The sequence below is a fragment of the Hyperolius riggenbachi genome, chromosome 5 (assembly GCF_040937935.1).
Source record: "Hyperolius riggenbachi isolate aHypRig1 chromosome 5, aHypRig1.pri, whole genome shotgun sequence".
Taxonomy (NCBI): domain Eukaryota; kingdom Metazoa; phylum Chordata; class Amphibia; order Anura; family Hyperoliidae; genus Hyperolius; species Hyperolius riggenbachi.
The window spans coordinates 184,692,251-184,715,410 of NC_090650.1; the positions used below are offsets into that span (position 1 = coordinate 184,692,251).

Genomic DNA, 23,160 nt, shown 5'->3' on the forward strand with positions numbered 1-23,160 from the left:
GAGCATGAACCAAGGCTGAGGAAGGTGTTGGATCAGACTGGAAACGGATTGCAATTGTCCTTAGACAAGTGCAAATTCTTTCAGCCTTCAGTGGCCTATGTCCGGCATGTAGTGTGTGCAGGGGGAAGAAGAACCGACCCCAGGAAAGTAGAAGTGACAGCCTGGCCTAGGCCCAGAACTTTGGTCTTTTCTTGTGTTCTGCAGCTACTATTGAAGACAGCTAGGCCACTTAATCAGTTAGGGCAAAATGATGTGGACATCATTGATCCAGATGAAGATATTATTTTAAAGACAGTAAAAGGACCAAGAGGGTCCAAACAATGCATCAAAAATCACTGGACCTTTGAGTGAGAGGAAGCACTTAAAAAACACTGCCTTATTCATGCTGACTCAAAAAACTCTATACCCTCCATGTAGATGCTAGCAGAAAAGGCCTGGAAGGAGTTCTTTAACAGGCGCAATACAAAAGGCTAAGACAAGAGAAGACACAGTACATTTATATTGTGCTTTTCTACTGGCAGACTCAAAGCTCCAGAGCTGAAGCCAATAGGCAAAAGCAGTGTTAGGGAGTCCAAGGTTTCCTTACTGAATAGATTCAAGATTTGAACCCTGGTCTCCTGTGTCAGAGGCAGAGCCCTTAACTAGTACACTATCCTGCCACCTATGGCTTTTATAAGCATGAATGTGTTGTTGCAACAGACCATTATACCAGGCATTCCCAACTTGTGATAAAAAAATCAAACACTCTTACACTAGCTAAATTGCTTGTTGAAAAATTATTTGCGAACTATTGACTGCCTGAAAGATTTCAAGCAGATCAAGGGTGAGACTTTGAGGTAAAGCTCATTAGGGAATTACTAACACTCTGAGGGATGCAATAGGATCGAACCACTCCATATCACCCACAAGATGATGCCTGGCCTAAATGCTTTAACAGGACTTTGCTTAACATTTTAGGGACTTTATTGAAAGAAGAGTTATTGGAGTAAACATGGCAACAGTAGTCCACGCTTATAACAGCACAAAAAATTATGCCACAGGATTTTTACCTTGTTTTCTGATGTTTGGTTGAGAGTCTCGCCTCCCAGTGGATTTGACATTTGGAGTTTCTACTGATGACACTAAAGTAAGCTCACATACAGCTTAGATAGAGAGATAAAAGAAATACCTCAAGCAAGCCTATGAACTGTGAGATTTTTTCAAAGTAGAAGCATTGACAGAACAAAGCCTGCTATGACAAAAAAAACTTTTTTTATGGGGGAGGGGGGGGGGTGGAGTCTGCCAATCTTACAGACTTGCATGTAAGCCTATTTAATACAATTACTGTAACCTACAGATTTGTTATACAGGATGCTTAATTACTGTAAAGACTACATTCCTAGAATTCCAGGAAACAGGACAGAAAGACCTGTGAACTATGGGCCAGATTTATCAAAGCATTACCAACAGTTTTTTCTTCTTAAACAGTTCTAACCAGCAGGGTGAATTGTTCTGGGTGACAATATTCTACTTAATAGCGGCAGTGTAGTGTGAATTTCTAGAACTGCACTGCAGCTAAGAAGAGTGCAAATCCATTCCTAAACTGCCACCGATTAAGAAGTGCTTAACCACTTCAGCCTACAGTGTTGTTTCACCTTATGCATCCGAGCAACGTTCACCTCCCACTCATTCGCCAATAACTTTATCACCATTTATCACAATGAATGTATCTATATCTTGTTTTTTCCGCCGCCAATTTGGCTTTCTTTGGGTGGTACATTTTGCTAAGAATTATTTTTTTCTAAATGCATTTTAACCCCCTTGCCGTTCCAATTCTGTCGGCAAGGGGGCGGCGCAGCACTTTAAAAATTTTTTTTTTTAAATTAATGTAGCTAGCCTAGCGCTAGCTACATGATAGCCGCTGACAAGCAGCATCCCCATACCTATACCGATCGCCGCCGGCGCTCTCTGCAAGCATGAAATCCCGTTCAGAACGGGATTTCCTGCTCGACGTCAGGACGTCAGAGGGAATCCCGATCCACCCCTCAGCGCTGCCTGGCACTGATTGGCCAGGCTGCGCAAGGGGTCTGGAGGGGGGAGGGTGCGGCGGGTAGCGGCGAAACGGCGGCGATCGAAATATGCACACAGCTAGCAAAGTGCTAGCTGCGTGCAATAAAAAAAAATTTTATTTGGAAATAAAGGTGCATTTTTTCAATTTGCATCCATCACTATTTACAAGCTTATAATTTAAAAAAATATAGTAATACACTCGCTTGACTTGCATATTAAAAAAGTTCAGACCCTTAGGTAACTATGTTTTTTTTTTTAATTGTAATTTTTTTTTTTTTTTTTAATTAAGAATTTATTTTGGGTTTTTCGGAGTCGGGAGGTAAACAAGGGATTTTAAATTAAATTTATTGAGTAAATATAAAAAAAAAAATATGTAGATGTAGTTTTACTATTTGGCCACAAGATGACCACAGTGAGTTTTGGATTTTCCATCCTGCAAGCGAGAGCTCTCGCTTGCAGGAACAGAAGGGGTGACGTGGGACACAGGAAAATCATGGCTTTCCGGAGAAAGCCGTTGGTTTTTCTTAGGGGAATGCAGATCAATGAATGGGATCTGTATTCCTATTCATTTATCACAGGGGCAGCGAATGGCGGCGGGAGCGCGTACGGCCCCGCAGCAGCTGTGTAGTCTATCTGGACGGATATATCCGTCCAGATAGACAGAAGTGGGTTAATAGCACTTCTACACAGCATTTGTAGTGCTGGCTATTCATGATTTGTGAAGTGCTACTCCCCCTGCTGCCAGGTGTCCTGTGAAGCTGTTCTGTGCTTAAAGGACTTACGAGGCCAAATTATTAAAAAAAAAAAGTTAAAAAAGTGAAGTACCTGCATTTCTTTAAAAGACACGGAGGACGCCATCCGCGCCCTCCGTGTCATTCCGCCGGGTCCCCGCCGCTCAATAGACCCCCCCGGCCTGTCACGACCGCAGGGCCTGGGTCGGGCTCTCCTGCCTCTGCCAATATGGCCGCCGGAGCTGGCCGCGGCTGCGCAGTCCGCACCTGCGCAGCTCTAGGGCCAACACCCCGATCCACGCTACTGTAGCGTGGATCGGGGGGTTGGCCCTAGAGCTGCGCAGCCGCACACACGGCAGGTGCGGACTGCGCAGCCGTGGCCAGCTCCGGTGGCCATATTGGCAGAGGCAGGAGAGCCCGACCCGGGCCCTGCGATCGTGACAGGCCGGGGGGTCTATTGAGCGGCGGGGACCCGGCGGAATGACACGGAGGGTGCGGATGGCGTCCTCCGTGTCTTTTAAAGAGATGCAGGTACTTCACTTTTTTAACTTTTTTTTTTAATAATTTGGCCTCGTAAGTCCTTTAACCCTTCCAGTGCTGGGCATTGATGCAATATTGCAGAAGTATTGGTTACCTCAGCAACAGCAATTTCCCTCACACACTGCACTGTCTGAGTAGAGATGGCCCGAACGGTTGGAATGGGAACTTGTTCGCGCGAACAAGACTAGTTCGCGTCGAACCGCAAACTTTATGAGAGTTTGACCCGCCCCCTATACTACATCATTGGGCTAAACTTTGACCCTCTACATAACAGTCAGCAGACACATGGCAGCCAATAAGGCAGCACTCCCTCCTGCACCCCCCCCCCCTATAAAAGGCAGCAGCCTCTGCCATTTTCTCACTCTGTCTGCTGCTATTAGTGAGAGAAGGGAGAGACATTGGAGAGATAGGGAAAACGATAGTTAGGAGGTCTGTTAGCTTGCTCCTTGCTGATATTTATTGCTGAAAAGCACCCCAAAACAGCTCTTTTGAGAGCTAATGTTCTTGTGATGTGGTTTTGTGTGTGTGTGTGTGTGTGTGTGTGTGTGTGTGTGTGTGTGTGTGTGTGTGTGTGTGTGTGTGTGTGTGTGTGTGTGTGTGTGTGTGTGTGTGTGTGTGTGTGTGTGTGTGTGTGTGTGTGTGTGTGTGTGTGTGTGTGTGGCCCACTGACACTGCATATACAGCCTTGTCTGTCGCAGCTGGCCCTTGCTATATACTGTGTCAGGCCCAGCACATTCAGTGCCTACCTTTTCACTGCACCTGTGTGACTGCTGCACATTGTATTATAATGCCAGTTACTGCATACCTTTCACTACATCTGTGTGACCGCACGCTGTTTTATATACCAGCAGTCAGTGCATCCATTTTTACTGCACCTGTGTGACTGCCCATTGTTATACCAGCAGTCACTGCATACCTTTCACTGCACCTGTGTGACTGCACATTGTTATACAAGCAGTCACTGCATACCTTTTCACTGCATCTGTGTGACTGCACATTGTTATACCAGCAGTCAATGCATACCTTTCACTGCATCTGTGTGACCACACGCTGTTTTATATACCAGTCACTGCATACCATTTCACTGCACCTGTGTGACTGCACATTGCATTATACCACCAGCAGTCACTGCATACCTTTCACTGCGTATCTGTGACAGCACACTGTTTTATATACAAGCAGACAGTGCATACCTTTTCACTGCACCTGTGTGACTGCACATTGTTATACCAGCAGTCAATGCATACCTTTCACTGCATCTGTGTGACCACACGCTGTTTTATATACCAGTCACTGCATACCATTTCACTGCACCTGTGTGACTGCACATTGCATTATACCACCAGCAGTCACTGCATACCTTTCACTGCGTATCTGTAACAGCACACTGTTTTATATACCAGCAGACAGTGCATACCTTTTCACTGCACCTGTGTGACTGCACATTGCATTATACCAGTCAGTGCATACCTTTCACTTGAATGGATGGCAGACTTGCCCTCCATAACAGATTCTCGTTATAGGACTTCAAGTATCTTCGTCTTATCATTATACAGCAGAAAATGTATACCTTTCACTGCATCTGTGCGACTTCACATTGTATTATACCAGCAGTCAGTACCTTTCACTGCATCTGTGTAACTGCACATTGTATTGTATACCAGCAGTCAGTGTATACGGTTCACTGCATCTGTGTGACTGCACACTGTATTAGTCAAGTCAGTGCATACCTTTAACTTCACCCCCCCCAATATGGACAAAACAACAGGCAGTGGCAGGCCACCCGGCAGGTCTGTTCGAGGTTGAGCGGACGTGATTTCGTGCGGCCCGTGACATATTTAACACAGAACACCATCTTCCTCAGCTTCCACACGGAAGTATGACATATCTTCCTCCTTCTGCTCTGATTCTGGCACCCCACTTAACACTCAGTCGGCAGCCATCACCAAAGTGCCATCATCCCAGGGCTCAGCGGTGTGGACATTTTTTGTGTGTCTGCCTCGAATGAGAGCGATGCCATCTGTACTCTCTGTCACCGAAAATTGAGCCATGGAAAGACCAAGACCCGAGTAGGGACAACTGCCTTACAAAGGTACAAGATGAAAAAGCACAAACGGCAATGGGATGACCACCTGAGGAAAATCAGCACACAAAAGCAAAGCCACACACCGCAGTGGAAGATACCAGGCCGCAATTATTTCTCAAAAAAGGCGATACCCAAACTGTACCGTGATGTTGAAAGGCAAGTGGTATCATATCTGGCACACAGCGTTGGATCAAGAGTCCATCTGACCACGGATGCCTGGTCTGCAAAGGTCAGGCCTGCCCGAAGACTAAGTCAGTCCCCACACACAGCATCTCTGCCTGCACGCTGTGTGACTGCCTGCCCCAAGACTAAGTTGGTCCCCACACAGCATATCTGCCTGCAGGCCGCTTGACTGCCTTTCTGCGCCACCACCAACAGGGTGCAGAAACTCCAGGTGGATTCCGGAATTTTTAAGGCCGCTGCTAGCAGCGGCCGCTATAATAATTTTTCTGGTGTGTGTACATGCCTGCCCAATTTTTCTGGCTGCACTGCGGCTGCAACAACAAAACAAAAGGCCTGTACAAGTGTCAATTCCCCTTCATGATCGTTACCCTTGCTGCAGTGAAGGGGCTGGCGTATCACAATGAAGCAATGACCTATATGAGTGTGTTAGGGGGCACACCCAAGAAAATAAGGTTGTTGCTTAATTGTGGACAGACCAAATTCGATCAGCTGGACAGTCACTGTTGCTCTGTCATTGAGCTACCTCAGCCCGACCATATGGGCTTGAAAACTACCATCGCCTGGCACTCTCGCCATGGTGCACACCAGTCCAGCATGGCCATCACTGCACAAACAGCTGAGTTTGGTCTGTCAGTGTGAAGCAGAACACTAATTACACTACCTGATTGATGTATACACACAAGCAAGATGTTTTCAAGCACTTCATGCCTCCAGTTTAGCAATGCAATGTGATTTCTGCTTTTAACACCCTGCTGTGCGTTAAATCCGTAATTTTTCCCTGGGGCTTTTGGCGTGTATCCCACTCCGCCATGCCCCCCTCCAGGTGTTAAACCCCTTGAAATATATTTTCCATCACTTTTGTGGCCATAATTAGTGTTTGTAGTTTTGAAAGTTCGCCTGCCCATTGATGTCTATTGCGGATCACAAAGTTCGCAAACTTTCGCAGAAGTTCGGAGGTTCGAGCCATCTCTATGTCTGAGAAACCTTTCTAACTCCTCCTATTCCTAACAATTTAAGAAGGAAACTGCACTATTTAGGCATTTCTTAAGACATCTGAGACAGTTCTGCACGGATTTCTAAAAAACAACCACTCTTGACAAATGTCCCCCAATGTGTCTTCGTTGTGATTGGAAAAAAAAGGTGCAGTGAGGGAAGGAGGAGGAGCCTGGGAGCTGAAGAGAAGATTCCTAGAGAGGGAGAAATGGTGACAGCCTGACAGGACAGAATTTCAGAAGAAAAGAAATTGTAACAAGATGGAAATACTGAAGAGAGGAGATAAAACATTAATCATCTCTTGTGGTTAGGAGAAGCTGTGTGATAATTCTCTTTGGTGTTGATGATGGATCCCTGAGGTAAACAACTTCCTGCATTCCCTATGGCATTTGCCAGTGCAACAAACTGCAGTTATATACTGTGACATCCAGCTTATGTCCAGTCAGCTTTTTTTTTTTTACATCTGCTCTTACCTGTGAAGTGCTGGTGTTACTGCCTGTGTAGTGCATGGATTTATAAGATTGATCTGATTCATTTAGGCCGGTTTCACACTGTAAATTGGCGGGAGCACTGCGTTGAGCTCTCCGCACCGCCAAAAACAGGCAGTCAGGGAATACCGCGTTACTATGTGGCATTCTCCTTCTGGCATGTGGCCAAATAGGAAGCGACCGCAAGCGTGCGCCACTTCTTTTTTTGGGTATGCGGATGTGCATGGAAGTGTATTGTAAAAATACACTTCTGCGCATGCACATCATAACATTGTCGCACCACCGCCGCCAACATTTTTAAAAACCCTGCGACTCCATAGACTTACATGACTTTCAGGTCGACGCAAAAACGCGCGGTAACGTAGTTTTAGAACTGCGTCAGATCAAGCACTTCCAGCGCACCGCGCCAATAAAAGCAACCACAGACTTTCATTGTCCTGTGGTAGCAGTGCGGTAAATCGCTACAATGCACTTCCACAGTGTGAAAGGGGCCTTACAATTTATTCCAAGACAAGGGTACTGAGTTAGGACATTAACCTTGAACTCCCAATAGCGAAGATATTATTTCCTTTCACCTATAATTGAATGCATGCTTTCTGCAAATATTAGAAGTGTATACAACAACTGGGCCCCACCTTTTTTTTAGACTATGACTATATTTTTCCACTTGAGTAGTTTATTTTTTATGTTTTTAATACTCAGTATATAGTGTTTAAATTCAACAAATTGTTTGCACGTTATCTGTTTAATATTATTATATGCATATAGTTCAGCAAAAAATTGGCAGCGTTCATAACCAGGCTGCAACTGAAATGAAACCAACAGAGGTGTGCAGTGCCCCCAGGGACTTCTACACAGCTTGAATACGAATCAGATGCAAATTATGCAATAAACCCTAATCTAAATGAAATGAATGCAAACTGATACACATGGATGCAGCTAGCCACAAGTAGACTTACATTTTTGTACAACAGGAGCATGTTGGCAGCCCATCCAAATGCAGTCTGCAACCGAATTGACCAGCTGCATAGATGTGCAGAGCCCAAAACACTGGCAGATTACACAACTTGTATTCAAAATAGATGCAGCAAATGGAGGACGTTAGCTTCCAGAAACAGTTTGTGTGCAGAGTGTTCAGTACTAGACACTACCACGACATGGATGTGCCCTCACGGAATAGACCTAATCATTAACTAACAATTAAGGCATAGTGGGAACCTGGGGGGCGCTGCACACCTCTGTTGGTATCATTTCAGTCGCAGCCTGGTTATGAGCACTGCCAATTTTTTGCTGTCCTTTAGAAAATATGTAGACCATTTGTGGCTAGCAGCCCCAGGTACCCACTATGTTTTAATTGTTAGTTAATGGTTATGTCTCTTCCGTGAGGGCACGGCAACGTCGTGGAAGAGTCTAGTACTGAACAATCTGCACGTAAACTGTTTCTGGAAGCTAATGTCCTCCATTTGCTGCATCAGTTTTTAATGCACGTTGTGTAATCTGCCCGTGTTTTGGGCTCTGAACATCTATGCAGTTGGTCAATTTGGTTGCAGCCTGCATTTGGAAGCGCTGCCAATATCCTCCATATGCATATAATTGCCACTGTGGCACTGACTGAAGATTCTAAAAATCTTGCTGTTGGAAATGTTGCAGTATTGACAAATTACTAGTATTATTGTGTTTAGATCTATTTGTTTACACTATCTGCCTAGAGTCAAACTGTGGATTATATATATATATATATATATATACACATATATACACACATATATATATATATATATATATACACACATATATATATATATATACATATATATATATATATATATATATATATATACACACATATATATATATATATACATATATATATATATATATATATATATATACATATACATATACATATACATATATATATATATATATATATATATATATATATATATATATATATATATATATATATATATATATATATATATATACACACACACACAGGATCTTCTCAAAAAATTTGCATATTGTGATAAAGTTCATTATTTTCTGTAATGTACTGATAAACATTAGACTTTCATATATTTTAGATTCATTACATACAACTGAAGTAGTTCAAGCCTTTTATTGTTTTTCTTATTGATGATTTTGGCGTACAGCTCATGAAAACCCAAATTTCCTATCTCAAAAAATTAGCATATTTCATCCGACCAATAAAAGAAAAGTGTTTTAAAACAAAAAAAGTCAACCTTCAAATAATTATGTTCAGTTATGCACTCAATACTTGGTCGGGAATCCTTTTGCAGAAATGACTGCTTCAATGTGGTGTGGCATGGAGGCAATCAGCCTGTGGCACTGCTCAGGTGTTATGGAGGCGCAGGATGCTTCAATAGCGGCCTTAAGCTCATCCAGAGTGTTGGGTCTTGCGTCTCTCAACTTTCTCTTCACAATATCCAACAGATTCTCTATGGGGTTCAGGTCAGGAGAGTTGGCAGGCCAATTAAGCACAGTAATACCATGGTCAGTAAACCATTTACCAGTGGTTTTGGCACTGTGAGCAGGTGCCAGGTCGTGCTGAAAAATGAAATCATCTCCATAAAGCTTTTCAACAGATGGAAGCATGAACCCACTTTTGAACCAGAAACAGCGGCAGAAGCGCCTGACCTGGGCTACAGAGAAGCAGCACTGGACTGTTGCTCAGTGGTCCAAAGTACTTTTTTCGGATTAAAGCAACTTTTACATGTCATTCGGAAATCAAGGTGCCAGAGTCTGGAGGAAGACTGGGGAGAGGGAAAAGCCAAAATGCCTGAAGTCTAGTGTCAAGTACCCACAGTCAGTGATGGTCTGGGGTGCCATGTCAGCTGCTGGTGTTGGTCCACTGTGTTTTATCAAGGGCAGGGTCAATACAGCTAGCTATCAGGAGATTTTGGAGCACTTCATGCTTCCATCTGCTGAAAAGCTTTATGGAGATGAAGATTTCATTTTTCAGCACGACCTGGCACCTGCTCACAGTGCCAAAACCACTGGTAAACGGTTTACTGACCATGGTATTTCTATGCTCAATTGGCCTGCCAACTCTCCTGACCTGAACCCCATAGAGAATCTGTGGGATATTGTGAAGAGAAAGTTGAGAGACGCAAGACCCAACACTCTGGATGAGCTTAAGGCCGCTATCGAAGCATCCTGGGCCTCCATAACACCTGAGCAGTGTTACAGGCTGATTGCCTCCATGCCACGCTGCATTGAAGCAGTCATTTCTGCAAAAGGATTCCTGACCAAGTATTGAGTGCATAACTGAACATAATTATTTGAAGGTTGACTTTTTTTGTTTTAAAAAGACTTTTTTTTATTGGTCGGATGAAATATGCTAATTTTTTGAGATAGGAAATTTGGGTTTTCATGAGCTGTATGCAAAAATCATCAATATTAAAACAATAAAAGGCTTGAACTACTTCAGTTGTGTGTATTTGAATCTAAAATATATGAAAGTCTAATGTTTATCAGTACATTACAGAAAATAATGAACTTTATCACAATATGCAAATTTTTTTTAGAAGATCCTGTATATACACACACATATCCACACCATACTGTTTCCACATCAAGAATACTGCAATTTTTTTGCATAAGGACTTACGTTATCTACTGTATACACTCAAGTATAAGCTGAGTTTATGAGGCCAAGAAGGTGGTCCAAATGTGAAGGTCCTGGCCTATACTCGAGTCAAGAGTGCTCCCCCCCCCCAGACCACAATATGGACAAAAAAGCAACTTGCTGAAGGCCGTCTGCCCCCCCCTTCCTTCCCCGCCATGTACATGGTGCTGCAGGCACCTGTGGCAGAGTTACTCCCCCCCCCAAGAGCAAAATGTGTGACTCCTTTTGCTGTGTTCTCTGAACTCACCCAAGTGTCCCTGTCACAACAAGCAGAGCCACGCGAGATTCCTTTATTTAGCAGGACTCCTCGTAGCTGCCACCGGGACTCCTCCACAGAAGTCCCGGCAGCAGACCGGTAAACTAAGACGCAGAGGTCACCTCAAAAGCTAGTAGGAGTCCTGGTGGCAGCTGCGGAGGAGTTCTGGTAAATAAAGAAAGCCTAGGCGGCTCTACTTATCGGGACAGAAACACGTTGGCGAGACAGAGGACACCTCAAAACCTGCAACAATTTTGCTCAGGGGGGAACTTGGCTGCCAAACCTGCCTGCAGCACAATGTACATGGCAGATGGTGGGAGGAGAAAATAAAAAAGCATCTACAAACAAAGTTTGGATGTGTGGGTAGCAATACAGTCAGATGAATAGCTAAAGTCAGTGGTAGGGCTAACATAGTGGCTAAATGGCTAGCACTCTCACCCTGTTGAGCTAGTCTCACATCTTGAGGTCAAGGCCTGCCAGAATCACCATCTGCATGAGAATTTACACACAGAGAAATTCCACTTGCACCTCTTTTGCATTTCCTATGCTCGGCTTATTTTTGCATCAATAATTTTTTCCAATTCTTTTTTTTAAAGTAAAAATTGGGGGGTCAGCCTATACTAAAGTATATACAGTATGTGTGCTATTATAATATTGCATATTAAATCATTTATATTGTTTAGGGCATTAGAGCATTTCATACTGCTGTACCAATCACTCAATGACCTTGTCAAAATAACAGAAATAATACAAAACATATTAATGACAATTGCAAAAAATATTTCAAAGAAATACTCTATATAAAACAAATAGTCTTACCAGTGGTAATACTTAAACCGGGGTCTCCAGTTTGGAGTTCGTAGCAATGTTTGTAAAGCACAAGCCAAATTAACAAACATGTAACACATCAAAAAAAACCTAAAACAAATGAAAATCAAGAAAAAGTCATAAATACATGATGTACTTGGATATTTTATAATGCCATTTACACAGTTTTTATTCTATATTTATCTTTCGCTGATGTCTCATAAGTCTATAGAATTTATGGAAACGGGAATGCGTGAATCCAACTTATATCAACCTAGCTGCATATCTTGTTTCTTTTTTTTCCCCCACTAATCACATTTATTATAGAAAACATGAATATATATATATATATATATATATATACAGTCAGCAACCTATTGGTATAAAAGCCAGTGTAATGCAAATAAATTTACATACATGAATCTTGACAAGTCACAATGCAATAAGACTGAACATAGTATGTGAACACTTATGCATTTCCTATGTGGACATAATATAACTAGCCCATACCTCAGTATACATTTAATGCATGGTTGATCTCGGTATGCAAAATATAATATCTGCTGCATAATATTGTTGTTAATCCCCTCTTCCTCCCCTGCACCATGAGAAGGAGAGAAAAAAGGAAAGAAGAAAGGAACAAAAGGGTAAATGTGAAAGTATAGATAAAGAGAAAAGACAAAGAGAAAGAATACGGCACAGGAGTGAGAAAACAGACCTCAACATACAGGATGCTATTTTCGCTTGTGATTTCCCCACTGAGGGAGACTCCTTTAAGCCTATGGTATTCATCTGAGGCCTGCTGCCTCTTGCTTGGTGCGTTGAGGCCCTTCACGTTATGTGAAATAATTCCTAGCTTGTCACTTGATGGGGGTTCAGAGGGGTAGAGTTAGTCATCATCATTGATAGTAATAAACCTATTTAACAACAGAGATCTAATATAAGCAAATGGCCTCAAGGATGAGGTACCAGCCACATTTGTTAGAAAATTATTTAAAACAGTAAAATTGTGTGTGTATGTGGGGGAGGAGGGGGGTCAGTTTAGAGTAATTGCAAAAAAAGGTTTTATTTGATTACTCCCAAATGATGCAGTGCATTTCATGGGTGTATGGCTCGCGTCATCAGGCTGATGGCCGTCTTCCCCCCTCTGTGAGTAATACATAGCGGGTGTGTGGCTCGCTTCATCAGGCAGATTGTAGCAGGAGCAATACTTAAAGTCCATTGGTAATTGCCAGAGCGCCTCTGGAGATTACCAATGGACTTTAAGTCTTGCTCCTGCTATAATTTGCCCGATGAAGCTGGCCATAGACCCGTGAAATGTATTGCATCATTTGGGAGTAATCAAATTAGGAAGCACAAATTCATAGTAGAATAGCATACTGAGGTTTCTATGCTGAATCTTACATAGAGGATTCACTATTTCCCCCTCACAAGTCTTGGCTCCCTACCCTGGGTCCCTTCAGCCTCATGACCTAATAAAATGATCTTCCATATTTAGTTAACCAAGTACAGATCTCTTAGGACAGAATCAATAAGAAAATAGGCATTTCTTCCACTTCAGGTGCCTTTACACCAATCCTTGATAACTCTAGGTTTTCTCCCTGCATTAAACGAATAACATTCTAGATTTACAAAGAACAAGGTGGCTCTGCCTTAAAGACCATATCTTAATTACCAACAAGAACATGCACTTGGAAGGTCGTAACTGGCTACCAGGTCATCTACTTTACAGTTTTCTGCGACCTAGCAAAGGAAAAGGGAATTTTGATAGAATAACCGAATTGCAAAAACTTTAATCCCTCCTCAAAACTCTATCCACCACCCTCCTCTAAAAAAAAATAGAATCTAGGATTTATGTGCTGCGGAGAGAGAGCACATACAGTGGATTACAGAAATGTGTAACCTACTGGGATGGGACCTCTGGAGGGCTGGAATACATATTTCACATTATGACACGCTTTAGCAAAAATGCAACATTTACAGGACAGAAATTATATATTTCTGGTCATGTGCTACAGATACTTGGCAGAATTACACAGAATGTTCCAAAAATGCAACAAATACAGGTCAGCACTGTCAAAAAAGCTGAGGGTTCTCCCCTCCATAATGAATGGGACAGCCCTTTAACCAAACAATTCTGCAGTAAAATCTTTGAATCATACCAGCAAATTACTCTTTCTGATCATGCCATGTCTTCCGAGAGTACCCTCATGCTAATGGTACACGGATCAGATTCTAAAGCAACGATAGATCTTTTAAGACATTTCTTGACTGCAGCCAGAACTACAATTGCAAAGCTTTGGCGATCCTTTTCACCCCCTACATTTAGTAAATGAGCTGTGACTATTAATGAGATCATGCAGATAGACAACGGTAGGATAAAGACACTATTTCAATGTATATAGTGACCTGGTCTGGTTGGCTAGATGACAAGGACTCAAATGCTTTTCTTCATTATTTTAAGTGCCCTATATTTGTGGTTTCACCCTCTACTAGTTTTTATCAATATGGCGCTGAACTAGCTGCCACGGCACACATGAGCTCCCAGCTCTTTGATACTTTGATACTTTGCTACTTGATACTTTGATACTTTACTTTGCTTTGCTTTGCTTCATTTCGCTTCCCTTAGCCAGTTTTCTTTTGTTTTCTAGTATGTAGTTAGTAGTAGTAGTTAGTTTTAGATAGTTTTTAGTTTTTTTCTAGGTAGCCCAGCCACCTACCTCCACCAAGATCGCCACCCGCTACAGCCCCCCCGGGCGTCAGGCTCCCAGCAGCGGCCAAGCATCAGGCAAGACACCGCCGAACCTCCTACAGCAGCCGACTACTTCTTCACGCCGCCAGTGCCCTCCTACAGAGCGGTCCGGGATCCACTCTCGCCGGCGACTCGGGCCCTGCCAGGCCACCCACGCAGCTAGCGTATAGGGAACGGATCTCCCCGCTGCGCAGAGAGACCTCCCCGGCAAGTCTGACGCTAGCGCCAGCAGCCCTGTCCGGCCACGGCCTCCTGGATATTCCCCCCGGCTGCCGTCCATCACACTCCGCTCGGCCATCACACTCCGCTCGAGGCAGCTCAGGTCAGCTGCGCGGTCTACGCAACCCCAGAGCAGCTGCTGCCCACGTGCTGTCCACTTGCTCCTCCACCAACACAGGCACCACCACCAACACATCTGCTGGCGCTGACCATCCACGGCCGGGCACCAGCTCAAGCTCACCCGCACCGGCACCAAGAACGTGAGGAGGCCACCCACGTGGAGCAACCCGGTCTGCAGCTCCACGGATGCCCCTCCGCAGCTGGCCACGTACCTCCAGCCCGGACGCAGTGCTCTAGCCCAGACCGCTCCTCAGCCGACATCTGGCTGTACTTGCGGCCCACCGCCTCCTGCACTTCCAAGGTAGCCGAAACAACATCTCAGGAGGCTACCTCTCACAGCGGATCCGACTTTCCACTGCACCAAGACTCCTGCCACCAGGTGAGACTTCTGGTTCTGGGCCCCGCCACACATTCCGGGGGCCTCTGTTGGAACTGCTGGGTACTGGGGCCGGATCAGCACTGGGATCAGCTGAGTGCACCTATCACTGCCTTTTGCACTGCTGTGGGCATCTAAGGTGCACTGCTGCCAGTTTATGGATTGTGCTGCACTGCTGAAAGGGGCTGTTGGTTGTTTTTAGGTGCGTGCGATGGTGTCCCACTGATGTTATCTGATGTTATCTAGTGCACATTCCTTTGCACCCGGGGCACTCTGCGGTTGGGCTGTTGTTGTACATGCCTCCTACATCTGGGTCACACTGCTGCCAATAGACTGTTATTGCACTCGCCTCCACATCTGCGTCGCACGGCGGATGGACTGTTATTGCACATGCCCCTTACATCTGTGTCACACTGCGGATGGACTGTTATTGCACTCGCCCCTTACGTCTGTGTCACACTGCTGCTGAAGGACCGTTATTGCACTCTCCTCGTACATCTGGGTCGCACTGCTGATGGACTGTTACCACACATGCCCCTTACATCTGTGTCACTGCGGATGGACTGTTATTGCACATGCCCCTTACATCTGTGTCACACTGCTGATGGACTGCTATTGCACATGCCCCTTACATCTGTGTCACACTGCTGATGGACTGTTAATTGCACATGCCCCTTACATCTGTGTCGCACTGCGGATGGACTGTTATTGCACATGCCCCTTACATCTGTGTCACACTGCTGATGGACTGTTATTTGCACATGCCCCTTACATCTGTGTCGCACTGTGGATGGACTGTTACTGCACATGCCCCTTACATCTGTGTCACACTGCTGATGGTCTGTTGCACATGCCCCTTACATCTGTGTCGCACTGCGGATGGACTGTTATTGCACATGCCTCTTACATCTGTGTCACGCTGCTGATGGACTGTTATTGCACATGCCCCTTACATCGGTGTCACACTGCTGATGGACTGTTATTGCACATGCCCCTTACATCTGTGTCACACCACTGATGGACTGTTATTGCACATGCCTCTTACATCTGTGTCACACTGCTGATAGACTGTTATTGCACTCGCCTCTTACATCTGTGTCAACTGCTGATAGACTGTTATTGCACTCGCCTCTTACATCTGTGTCACACTGCTGATAGTCAGTTATCGCACTCGCCTGCACAAGTTTTGCTTACCATCCATGCCCCATATGCTACCCCTCCCCCCTCGTACTACCTACTCCAGAGCTCAGCTCCTGAAATGGGAACATATCACAGCCGCACACCCGGAGGATGGGCTCTTGTACAACTCTGTTGGGAGCCACGTCCAGGAAATCACTGCTTCTGCGCCCTGGCCTCCCTTTAGCCAGCGCCGCAGGGGCTGTCGTTCAGGCGTCCGGGCGAGGCTGAAGAGGAGGGGCCTGCGGTCAGCCATCCCTGCGGTCCTCCTCGCTAACGTCCGCTCCCTCCCCAACAAGCTAGATGAGCTGAGACTCCTCAGCGACAAGAGGGAACTCGGTAACAACACCCCAGTCTTTTGCTTTACTGAAACGTGGCTCCACGACGACATCCCTGAGAGTGCCCTCCAGCTCCCAGGTTTCAGCCTCATCCGAGCAGATCGGGACAGCACCCTCTCTGGGAAGAAGAAAGGGGGTGGCATCTGCTTCTACGTCAGCTCCGCCTGGTGCTCAAACACCTCTGTACTGGCCAAGAAATGTACACCAGAACTTGAACTCCTCCTCATCAATTGCAGGCCAACCTACTCGCCCAGGGAGTTCTCCTCCTACGTCCTCGTGGGTGTGTATATCCCTCCTGATGCAGAGGTAAATGCTGCCCTGCGTGATCTCAGTGATACCATCATGCAGTGGGAGACGGCCCTCCCGGACTCGCTGTTCATTATCTTGGGGGATTTTAACAAGGCAAACCTCCGCAAAGAGCTGCCCCGCTTCCATCAGCACATCACCTGCCCCACCAGGAGTGCCAACACCCTCGACCATTGCTACACGGCCCTGAAGGATGCATACAAAGCGACACCGTGGGCAGCCCTAGGCTCATCTGACCACTGCATCATCCACCTGGTACCTACTTATAAAAGGCGCCTGGAAACCTCAAAACCTGTCACTAAGTCCTCCAAAGTGTGGTCAAGTGAGGCTAAACTTCAACTTCAGGCCTGCCTTGACTGCACAGACTGGAAGGCTCTGGAATCGCCTAACCTGGACGAGTGGGCAGACAATGTATCCTCGTACATTAGCTTCTGTGAGGACTCCTGTATCCCAACAAAAACCTTCAAACTGTATCCAAATGATAAACCGTGGTTCTCAAAAAGACTACGACAACTACGTCGTAGCAAAGAAGCCGCACATAAGTCCGGCAACCAGGTGGAATACAAGAAGGCAAGAAACGACCTAAACAGAGAACTGAGGTCCGCTAAGAGGGGCTACGCGGAAAAGCTGGAACAGAACCTCTCCTCAAACGACTCACGAGCCGTGTGGAAGGGACTGAAGGCTGCCACCAACTACAAGCCCCCCCCTCAGCACGCCACACCGAGCTCTGAGCTTGCCGAGAGTCTCAGTGACTTCTACTGCAGATTCGAGAGTCAGCCAGCACCTGCAGGACTCCCACAGCCACCTGCACAATCTGCCACGGTAGCCCTAGGCCCTTACTCACCCCCACCATCAGTGAGGGAGGAGGATGTACTGAAACACTTGCTAAGGCTAAATGCTAGGAAAGCCTCAGGTCCGGACGGTGTGTCGCCAGCCTGCCTGAAAACCTGTGCTCGCCAGCTCGCTCCCACCCTCTCTTCCATCTTCACGAGGTCCCTCCAGGAAGGCAAAGTTCCTGCGTGCTTTAAGAGGTCTGCCATTATCCCGGTCCCCAAAAAGCAGGGCATCCTCGACCTCAACAACTTCAGGCCCGTGGCACTTACATCCGTGATCATGAAAGCTTTTGAAAGCATGGTGCTACCTCTCCTTAAGCACTCTACTGAGGGACTGCTGGACCCGCACCAGTTCGCGTACAGAGCGAACAGGTCCACAAATGACGCCATCAACATCTGCTTGGAGCACGTCTATGATCACCTGGATAGACCGGACTCCTACGCCAGGATCCTCCTACTGGACTTCAGCTCAGCATTCAATACTATCAGCCCTAAAATACTTCAGGACAATCTCGCTGCGCTAGGAGTCCACCCCACCCTACGCCTGTGGATCACGGACTTCCTCACCAACAGGTCCCAGGTCGTTAGGTTAGGCACCATCTCCTCACAACCTAGGATCACCAACACAGGGGCCCCACAAGGCTGTGTCCTGTCGCCGTTCCTGTTCTCTCTGTATACGAACAATTGCAAATCCACTTCGGACTCGGTAAAAGTAATCAAATTTGCCGATGACACGACCATTGTGGGTCTCATCACCAAAAACGATGAGAAGGCGTACCGCCACCAGGTCGAAAGCATATGCAGCTGGTGCAGAGAGAACGGTTTGGTCCTAAACACAGCAAAAACGGTGGAGATGATTGTTGATTTCAGGAGGAGCGCTTCTACCCCGCCTCCAATCCACATGGATGGCATGGAAGTGGAAAGAGTCCCCAGTGTCCGCCTACTGGGCACAACTATCTCCAATGACCTGAGGTGGAACACCAACACGACCTCAACACAGAGGAAAGCCCAACAGAGACTTTTCTTTCTCCGCCAACTGAAAAAGTTCGGTATGGCCCAAAAACTGCTGACAAATTTCTACTCCGCCACGATCGAATCCGTCCTATGCTCTTCCATCCTGGTCTGGTACACCAGCTCCTCCGCCAGCGACAAGCTCAAACTGCAGAGGGTCATCAAATCTGCAGAGAGGATCATCGGAAGATCCCTTCCCACTCTGGACCTCCTCTACCACTCCAGGCTGAACACCAGAGCATTAAAGATCGCCAACGACCCCTCACACCCAGGCTACCGCTTCTTTAATCAGCTCCCCTCGAGCCGGAAGCTCCGGTTCCGATCCATCTACACCAGGACCTCAAGACATAAGAACAGTTTCTTTCCCTCTGCTGTCAACCTCCTGAACTCTCGCCATGGAAATGCCTATCCCCACCCCAAAATACCAAGACGCACTGAGGCACTTTGCACATAGCTCAAGCGTACTTTTTTTGGTTGTTTTTTTTATTGTATTGTAACTTATGCCATTGTCTCCCTCTGCATACATGTTCTTTAATGCTCTGTTTTTCTGTATAATGTTCTGTTACTACTGCATGTCCTCTATCTGTAACTACTGTGTACCGTGTATCAGTACCCTGTAAGTGCCAAGCCCAATTCCGGGCACGACCCAGTCGTGCTTGGCGAAATAAAAGTTTCTGATTCTGATTGTCTCACAGGATCCTTATCTCTTCATACCCCACATAAAAACAAAACCCCTTTCTTTTCCTCTTCTAACATGTCTATAGATTGTCAATAGTCCTCTTCCAACATCCTTTGCAAAAGGCTCACAGATTTACTCACAAACTATAGACATACTTTATCCTAATGTGATAATTATTAATGATTTATATAGTGCCATCATGTTTTCAGGCATTGTACAATGGAAGAAACAAACAAGGGAAAAATATACAGACATTGGTAAACATGACAATGCAGACATAGGTGAATAATATAGAAGTGGTAGACAATATACAGCAAGTTACAGTGACAATCATATGGTGATTAACAAAACATACAGCATTGTACAAGAAGACACACGAGGGAGAAAGCCCTCTTGCGAGCGTACAATCTAAAGGAACAGGGAGAAAATGAGATGAGGAAATACAGTAGGTTTCCTGGACTATCCAGAGGCTTCCCTTTACCTAGGTAAGTATCTAACTTTTAGTGTCCCAGAAACTACAGGTTTACTTTAATGTGGGGTTACACTCAAAATTAGATTTTTGCTCTAATGCATTAAACATAGTAAAAACATGAATATGAAACACTATAAGACACCCTGATGTTCTTTGTATGCACATGTAAACCCCACTGAAGTTAGTTAATATCAATGCCAGCTACAGGACACATTATTAAATTGATTGCTCATTAAATAATTAGTGAGCAAATAAAGAAAAGAAAGTTATCTGCTTCCCCCGTTTACACAGTTTATTACACTTCCAAAACAATCTGATAATACTGGCCAGCAATGGCAAACTTAGCAATTAGCAGCTAAATGAGGTCAGATGTCAGATTAGCTGTTAATTCTATACTGTGTATAATGCTTTAGCACATAGTTGAAATTTGAGTATAATACCACTTTTAAGCAGAACTACAGTCCAGTACAACATACAAAAACAAACTGTAACCCAACACCTTATTGACTACACAGTTGTCTAATCTGCCACTAGTGTCCCAAAAGCAAATTCATATGGGTTAATGGTAATCCTGACACCCCCCAGACATGCCTTCCCCTGAACATATGAAGGTAGCGTGAAAGTGGCCATTTTGCAAAAGACAGTTCATCTTCTAGCATAATATTTACTTCAATAATCCAAGCAGCATACTTCTGTTTTCAGACTGATAAGGTTTCTCTCTTTGTACTTTGCACACTCTGAAAACCCTAAAAGAACAATCTCTTCATCAACAGCCTGAGGGAATGAAACAAACTTTTAACCTTTCAGACTTTTTTTTTCATTAAAAAAGGAGCTTGTTCTTAGAGCTATGCAGTGAATCTATTGGAAATAAGGAGAATTTTGCAGCTCTGGTTCAAAACATACACAAGAAAGAATTTAAAGTACATGACTTACATTGACAGAATCGGTGCAACACTATCTAAAGAAGCAATTAGGATACCAATTTCACATATGCCTGCTGTCAATAACAGAGCCCATGTAGGTTCTCCATTGGCTCTTCCATGACCAAACACCTAAATAAAACAAACCACAAAGTCAGTGCAAATAGGCATCAAAGCCGCCAATCTGGACAAATCTGTGGTTCTTCATTTGTGTTTATTATTGAAAAAATATATGTGAGAATGGATGCTTTCAGAAACAACACAATGAACAGTTTCTGCAACCTATGAAACAACAGATAGAAAAAACAAAAGCACAATCACACTCACAAATGCACTCAATCAAATCAATATTTGTTGTGACCATCCTTTCCCTCTAACACAGCATCAGCTTTATTAGATACACTTGCACACTGTTTTTAAGGAATATAGCATCTACACTGCACCAACATTCTAGGGGAACGAACTACAGTTATTTGAATGTAGGTTGTCCCAGTTACTCCCATGTTTTCAAAACTTTATGGCTTTGGCTGTATATACAGTGCTGCCCATAATTATTCATACCCCTGGCAAATTTTGACTTAACCTCTTGAGGACTGCAGTGCTAAACCCCCCTAGTGACCAGGCCATTTTTATTAAAATAGGCCACTGCAGCTTTAAGGCTAAGCTGCAGGGCCGCACAACACAGCACACAAGTGATCCCCCCCCCCTTTTCTCCCTACCAACAGAGCTCTCTGTTGGTGGGGTCTGATCGCACTCAGATTGTTTATTTTTTTTTTCACAAATATTTTTGTTACTGTCTTTTGTTAAAAACAAAAGTTTTTTCTTTAAAACTATTCCCTCCCTCCCTACAGCCAGCCAATTATGGCAATCGGCTGTCATAGGCTTCTGCCTATTACAGCCGACCGCTCTCCAGTGTCCCAGGGGGAGAGCCGTGTCACACGGCTGTCCCCAGTACAGCGCTGCTGCCGATCGCAGAGCTGTACATGCAAATAGACGGCGATGACGCCGCCTTCAGCTTTATGGAGATGAAGATTTCATTTTTCAGCACGACCTGGCACCTGCTCACAGTGCCAAAACCACTGGTAAACGGTTTACTGACCATGGTATTACTATGCTCAATTGGCCTGCCAACTCTCCTGATTTGAACCCCATAGAGAATCTGTGGGATATTGTGAAGAGAAAGTTGAGAGACGCAAGACCCAACACTCTGGATGAGCTTAAGGCCGCTATCGAAGCATCCTGGGCCTCCATAACACCTGAGCAGTGCCACAGGCTGATTGCTTCCATGCCACGCCGCATTGAAGAAGTCATTTCTGCAAAATGATTCCTGACCAAGTATTGAGTGCATAACTGATCATAATTATTTGAAGGTTGACTTTTTTTTGGTTTAAAAACACTTCTTTTATTGGTCGGATGAAATATGCTAATTTTTTGAGATAGGAAATTTGGGTTTTCATGAGCTGTATGCCAAAATCATCAATAAGAAAAACAATAAAAGGCTTAAACTACTTCAGTTGTGTGTAATGAATCTAAAATATATGAAAGTCTAATGTCTATCAGTACATTACAGAAAATAATGAACTTTATCACAATATGCTAATTTTTTTTAGAAGATCCTGTAGGTATATATATATATATATATATATATATATATATATATATATATATATATATGCTAGTGCTTTAACCACCCTGGCGTTCTATTGAGATCGCCAGGGCGGCTGCGGGAGGATTTTTTTTAAATAAAAAAAAAAAAAACGATTTCATGCAGCCAAATGAAAGCCCACTATAGGGCGCTCCGGATGCGTTCTTCTGATCGCCTCCGGCAATCAGAAGTAACAAGGAAGGCTGCAATGAGCAGCCTTCCTTGCTTGGCTTTCCTCGTCGCCATGGCGACGAGCGGAGTGACGTCCTGACGTTAGCCGCCTCCGATCCAGCCCTTAGCGCTGGCCGGAACTATTTGTTCCGGCTGCGCAGGGCCCGGGCGGCTGGGGGGACCCTCTTTCGCCGCTGCACGCGGCGGATCGGCACGCTGCGGCGGCGATCAGGTAGCACACGCGGCTGGCAAAGTGCCGGCTGCGTGTGCTGCTTTTTATTTTATCAAAATCGGCCCAGCAGGGCCTGAGCGGCACCCTCTGGCGGTAATGGACGAGCTGAGCTCGTCCATACCGCT

The 23,160-nt window shown here is 45.0% G+C and overlaps 1 protein-coding gene across 5 annotated transcripts in view; it reads right to left on the reverse strand.

Moving 5' to 3' along the window:
• The window catches only part of SLC12A7 (solute carrier family 12 member 7), a 715,067-nt gene that overhangs the window by 258,550 nt on the left and 433,357 nt on the right, over positions 1 to 23,160 (reverse strand). For all 5 annotated transcript variants that reach the window (XM_068236473.1, XM_068236472.1, XM_068236469.1 and 2 more), the window contains 2 exons: positions 21,001 to 21,119; positions 11,798 to 11,896 (listed from right to left, as the gene is read on the reverse strand). In XM_068236473.1, the coding sequence (XP_068092574.1) occupies positions 11,798 to 11,896; positions 21,001 to 21,119 (218 nt within the window). The remainder of the gene's footprint in view (positions 1 to 11,797; positions 11,897 to 21,000; positions 21,120 to 23,160) is intronic.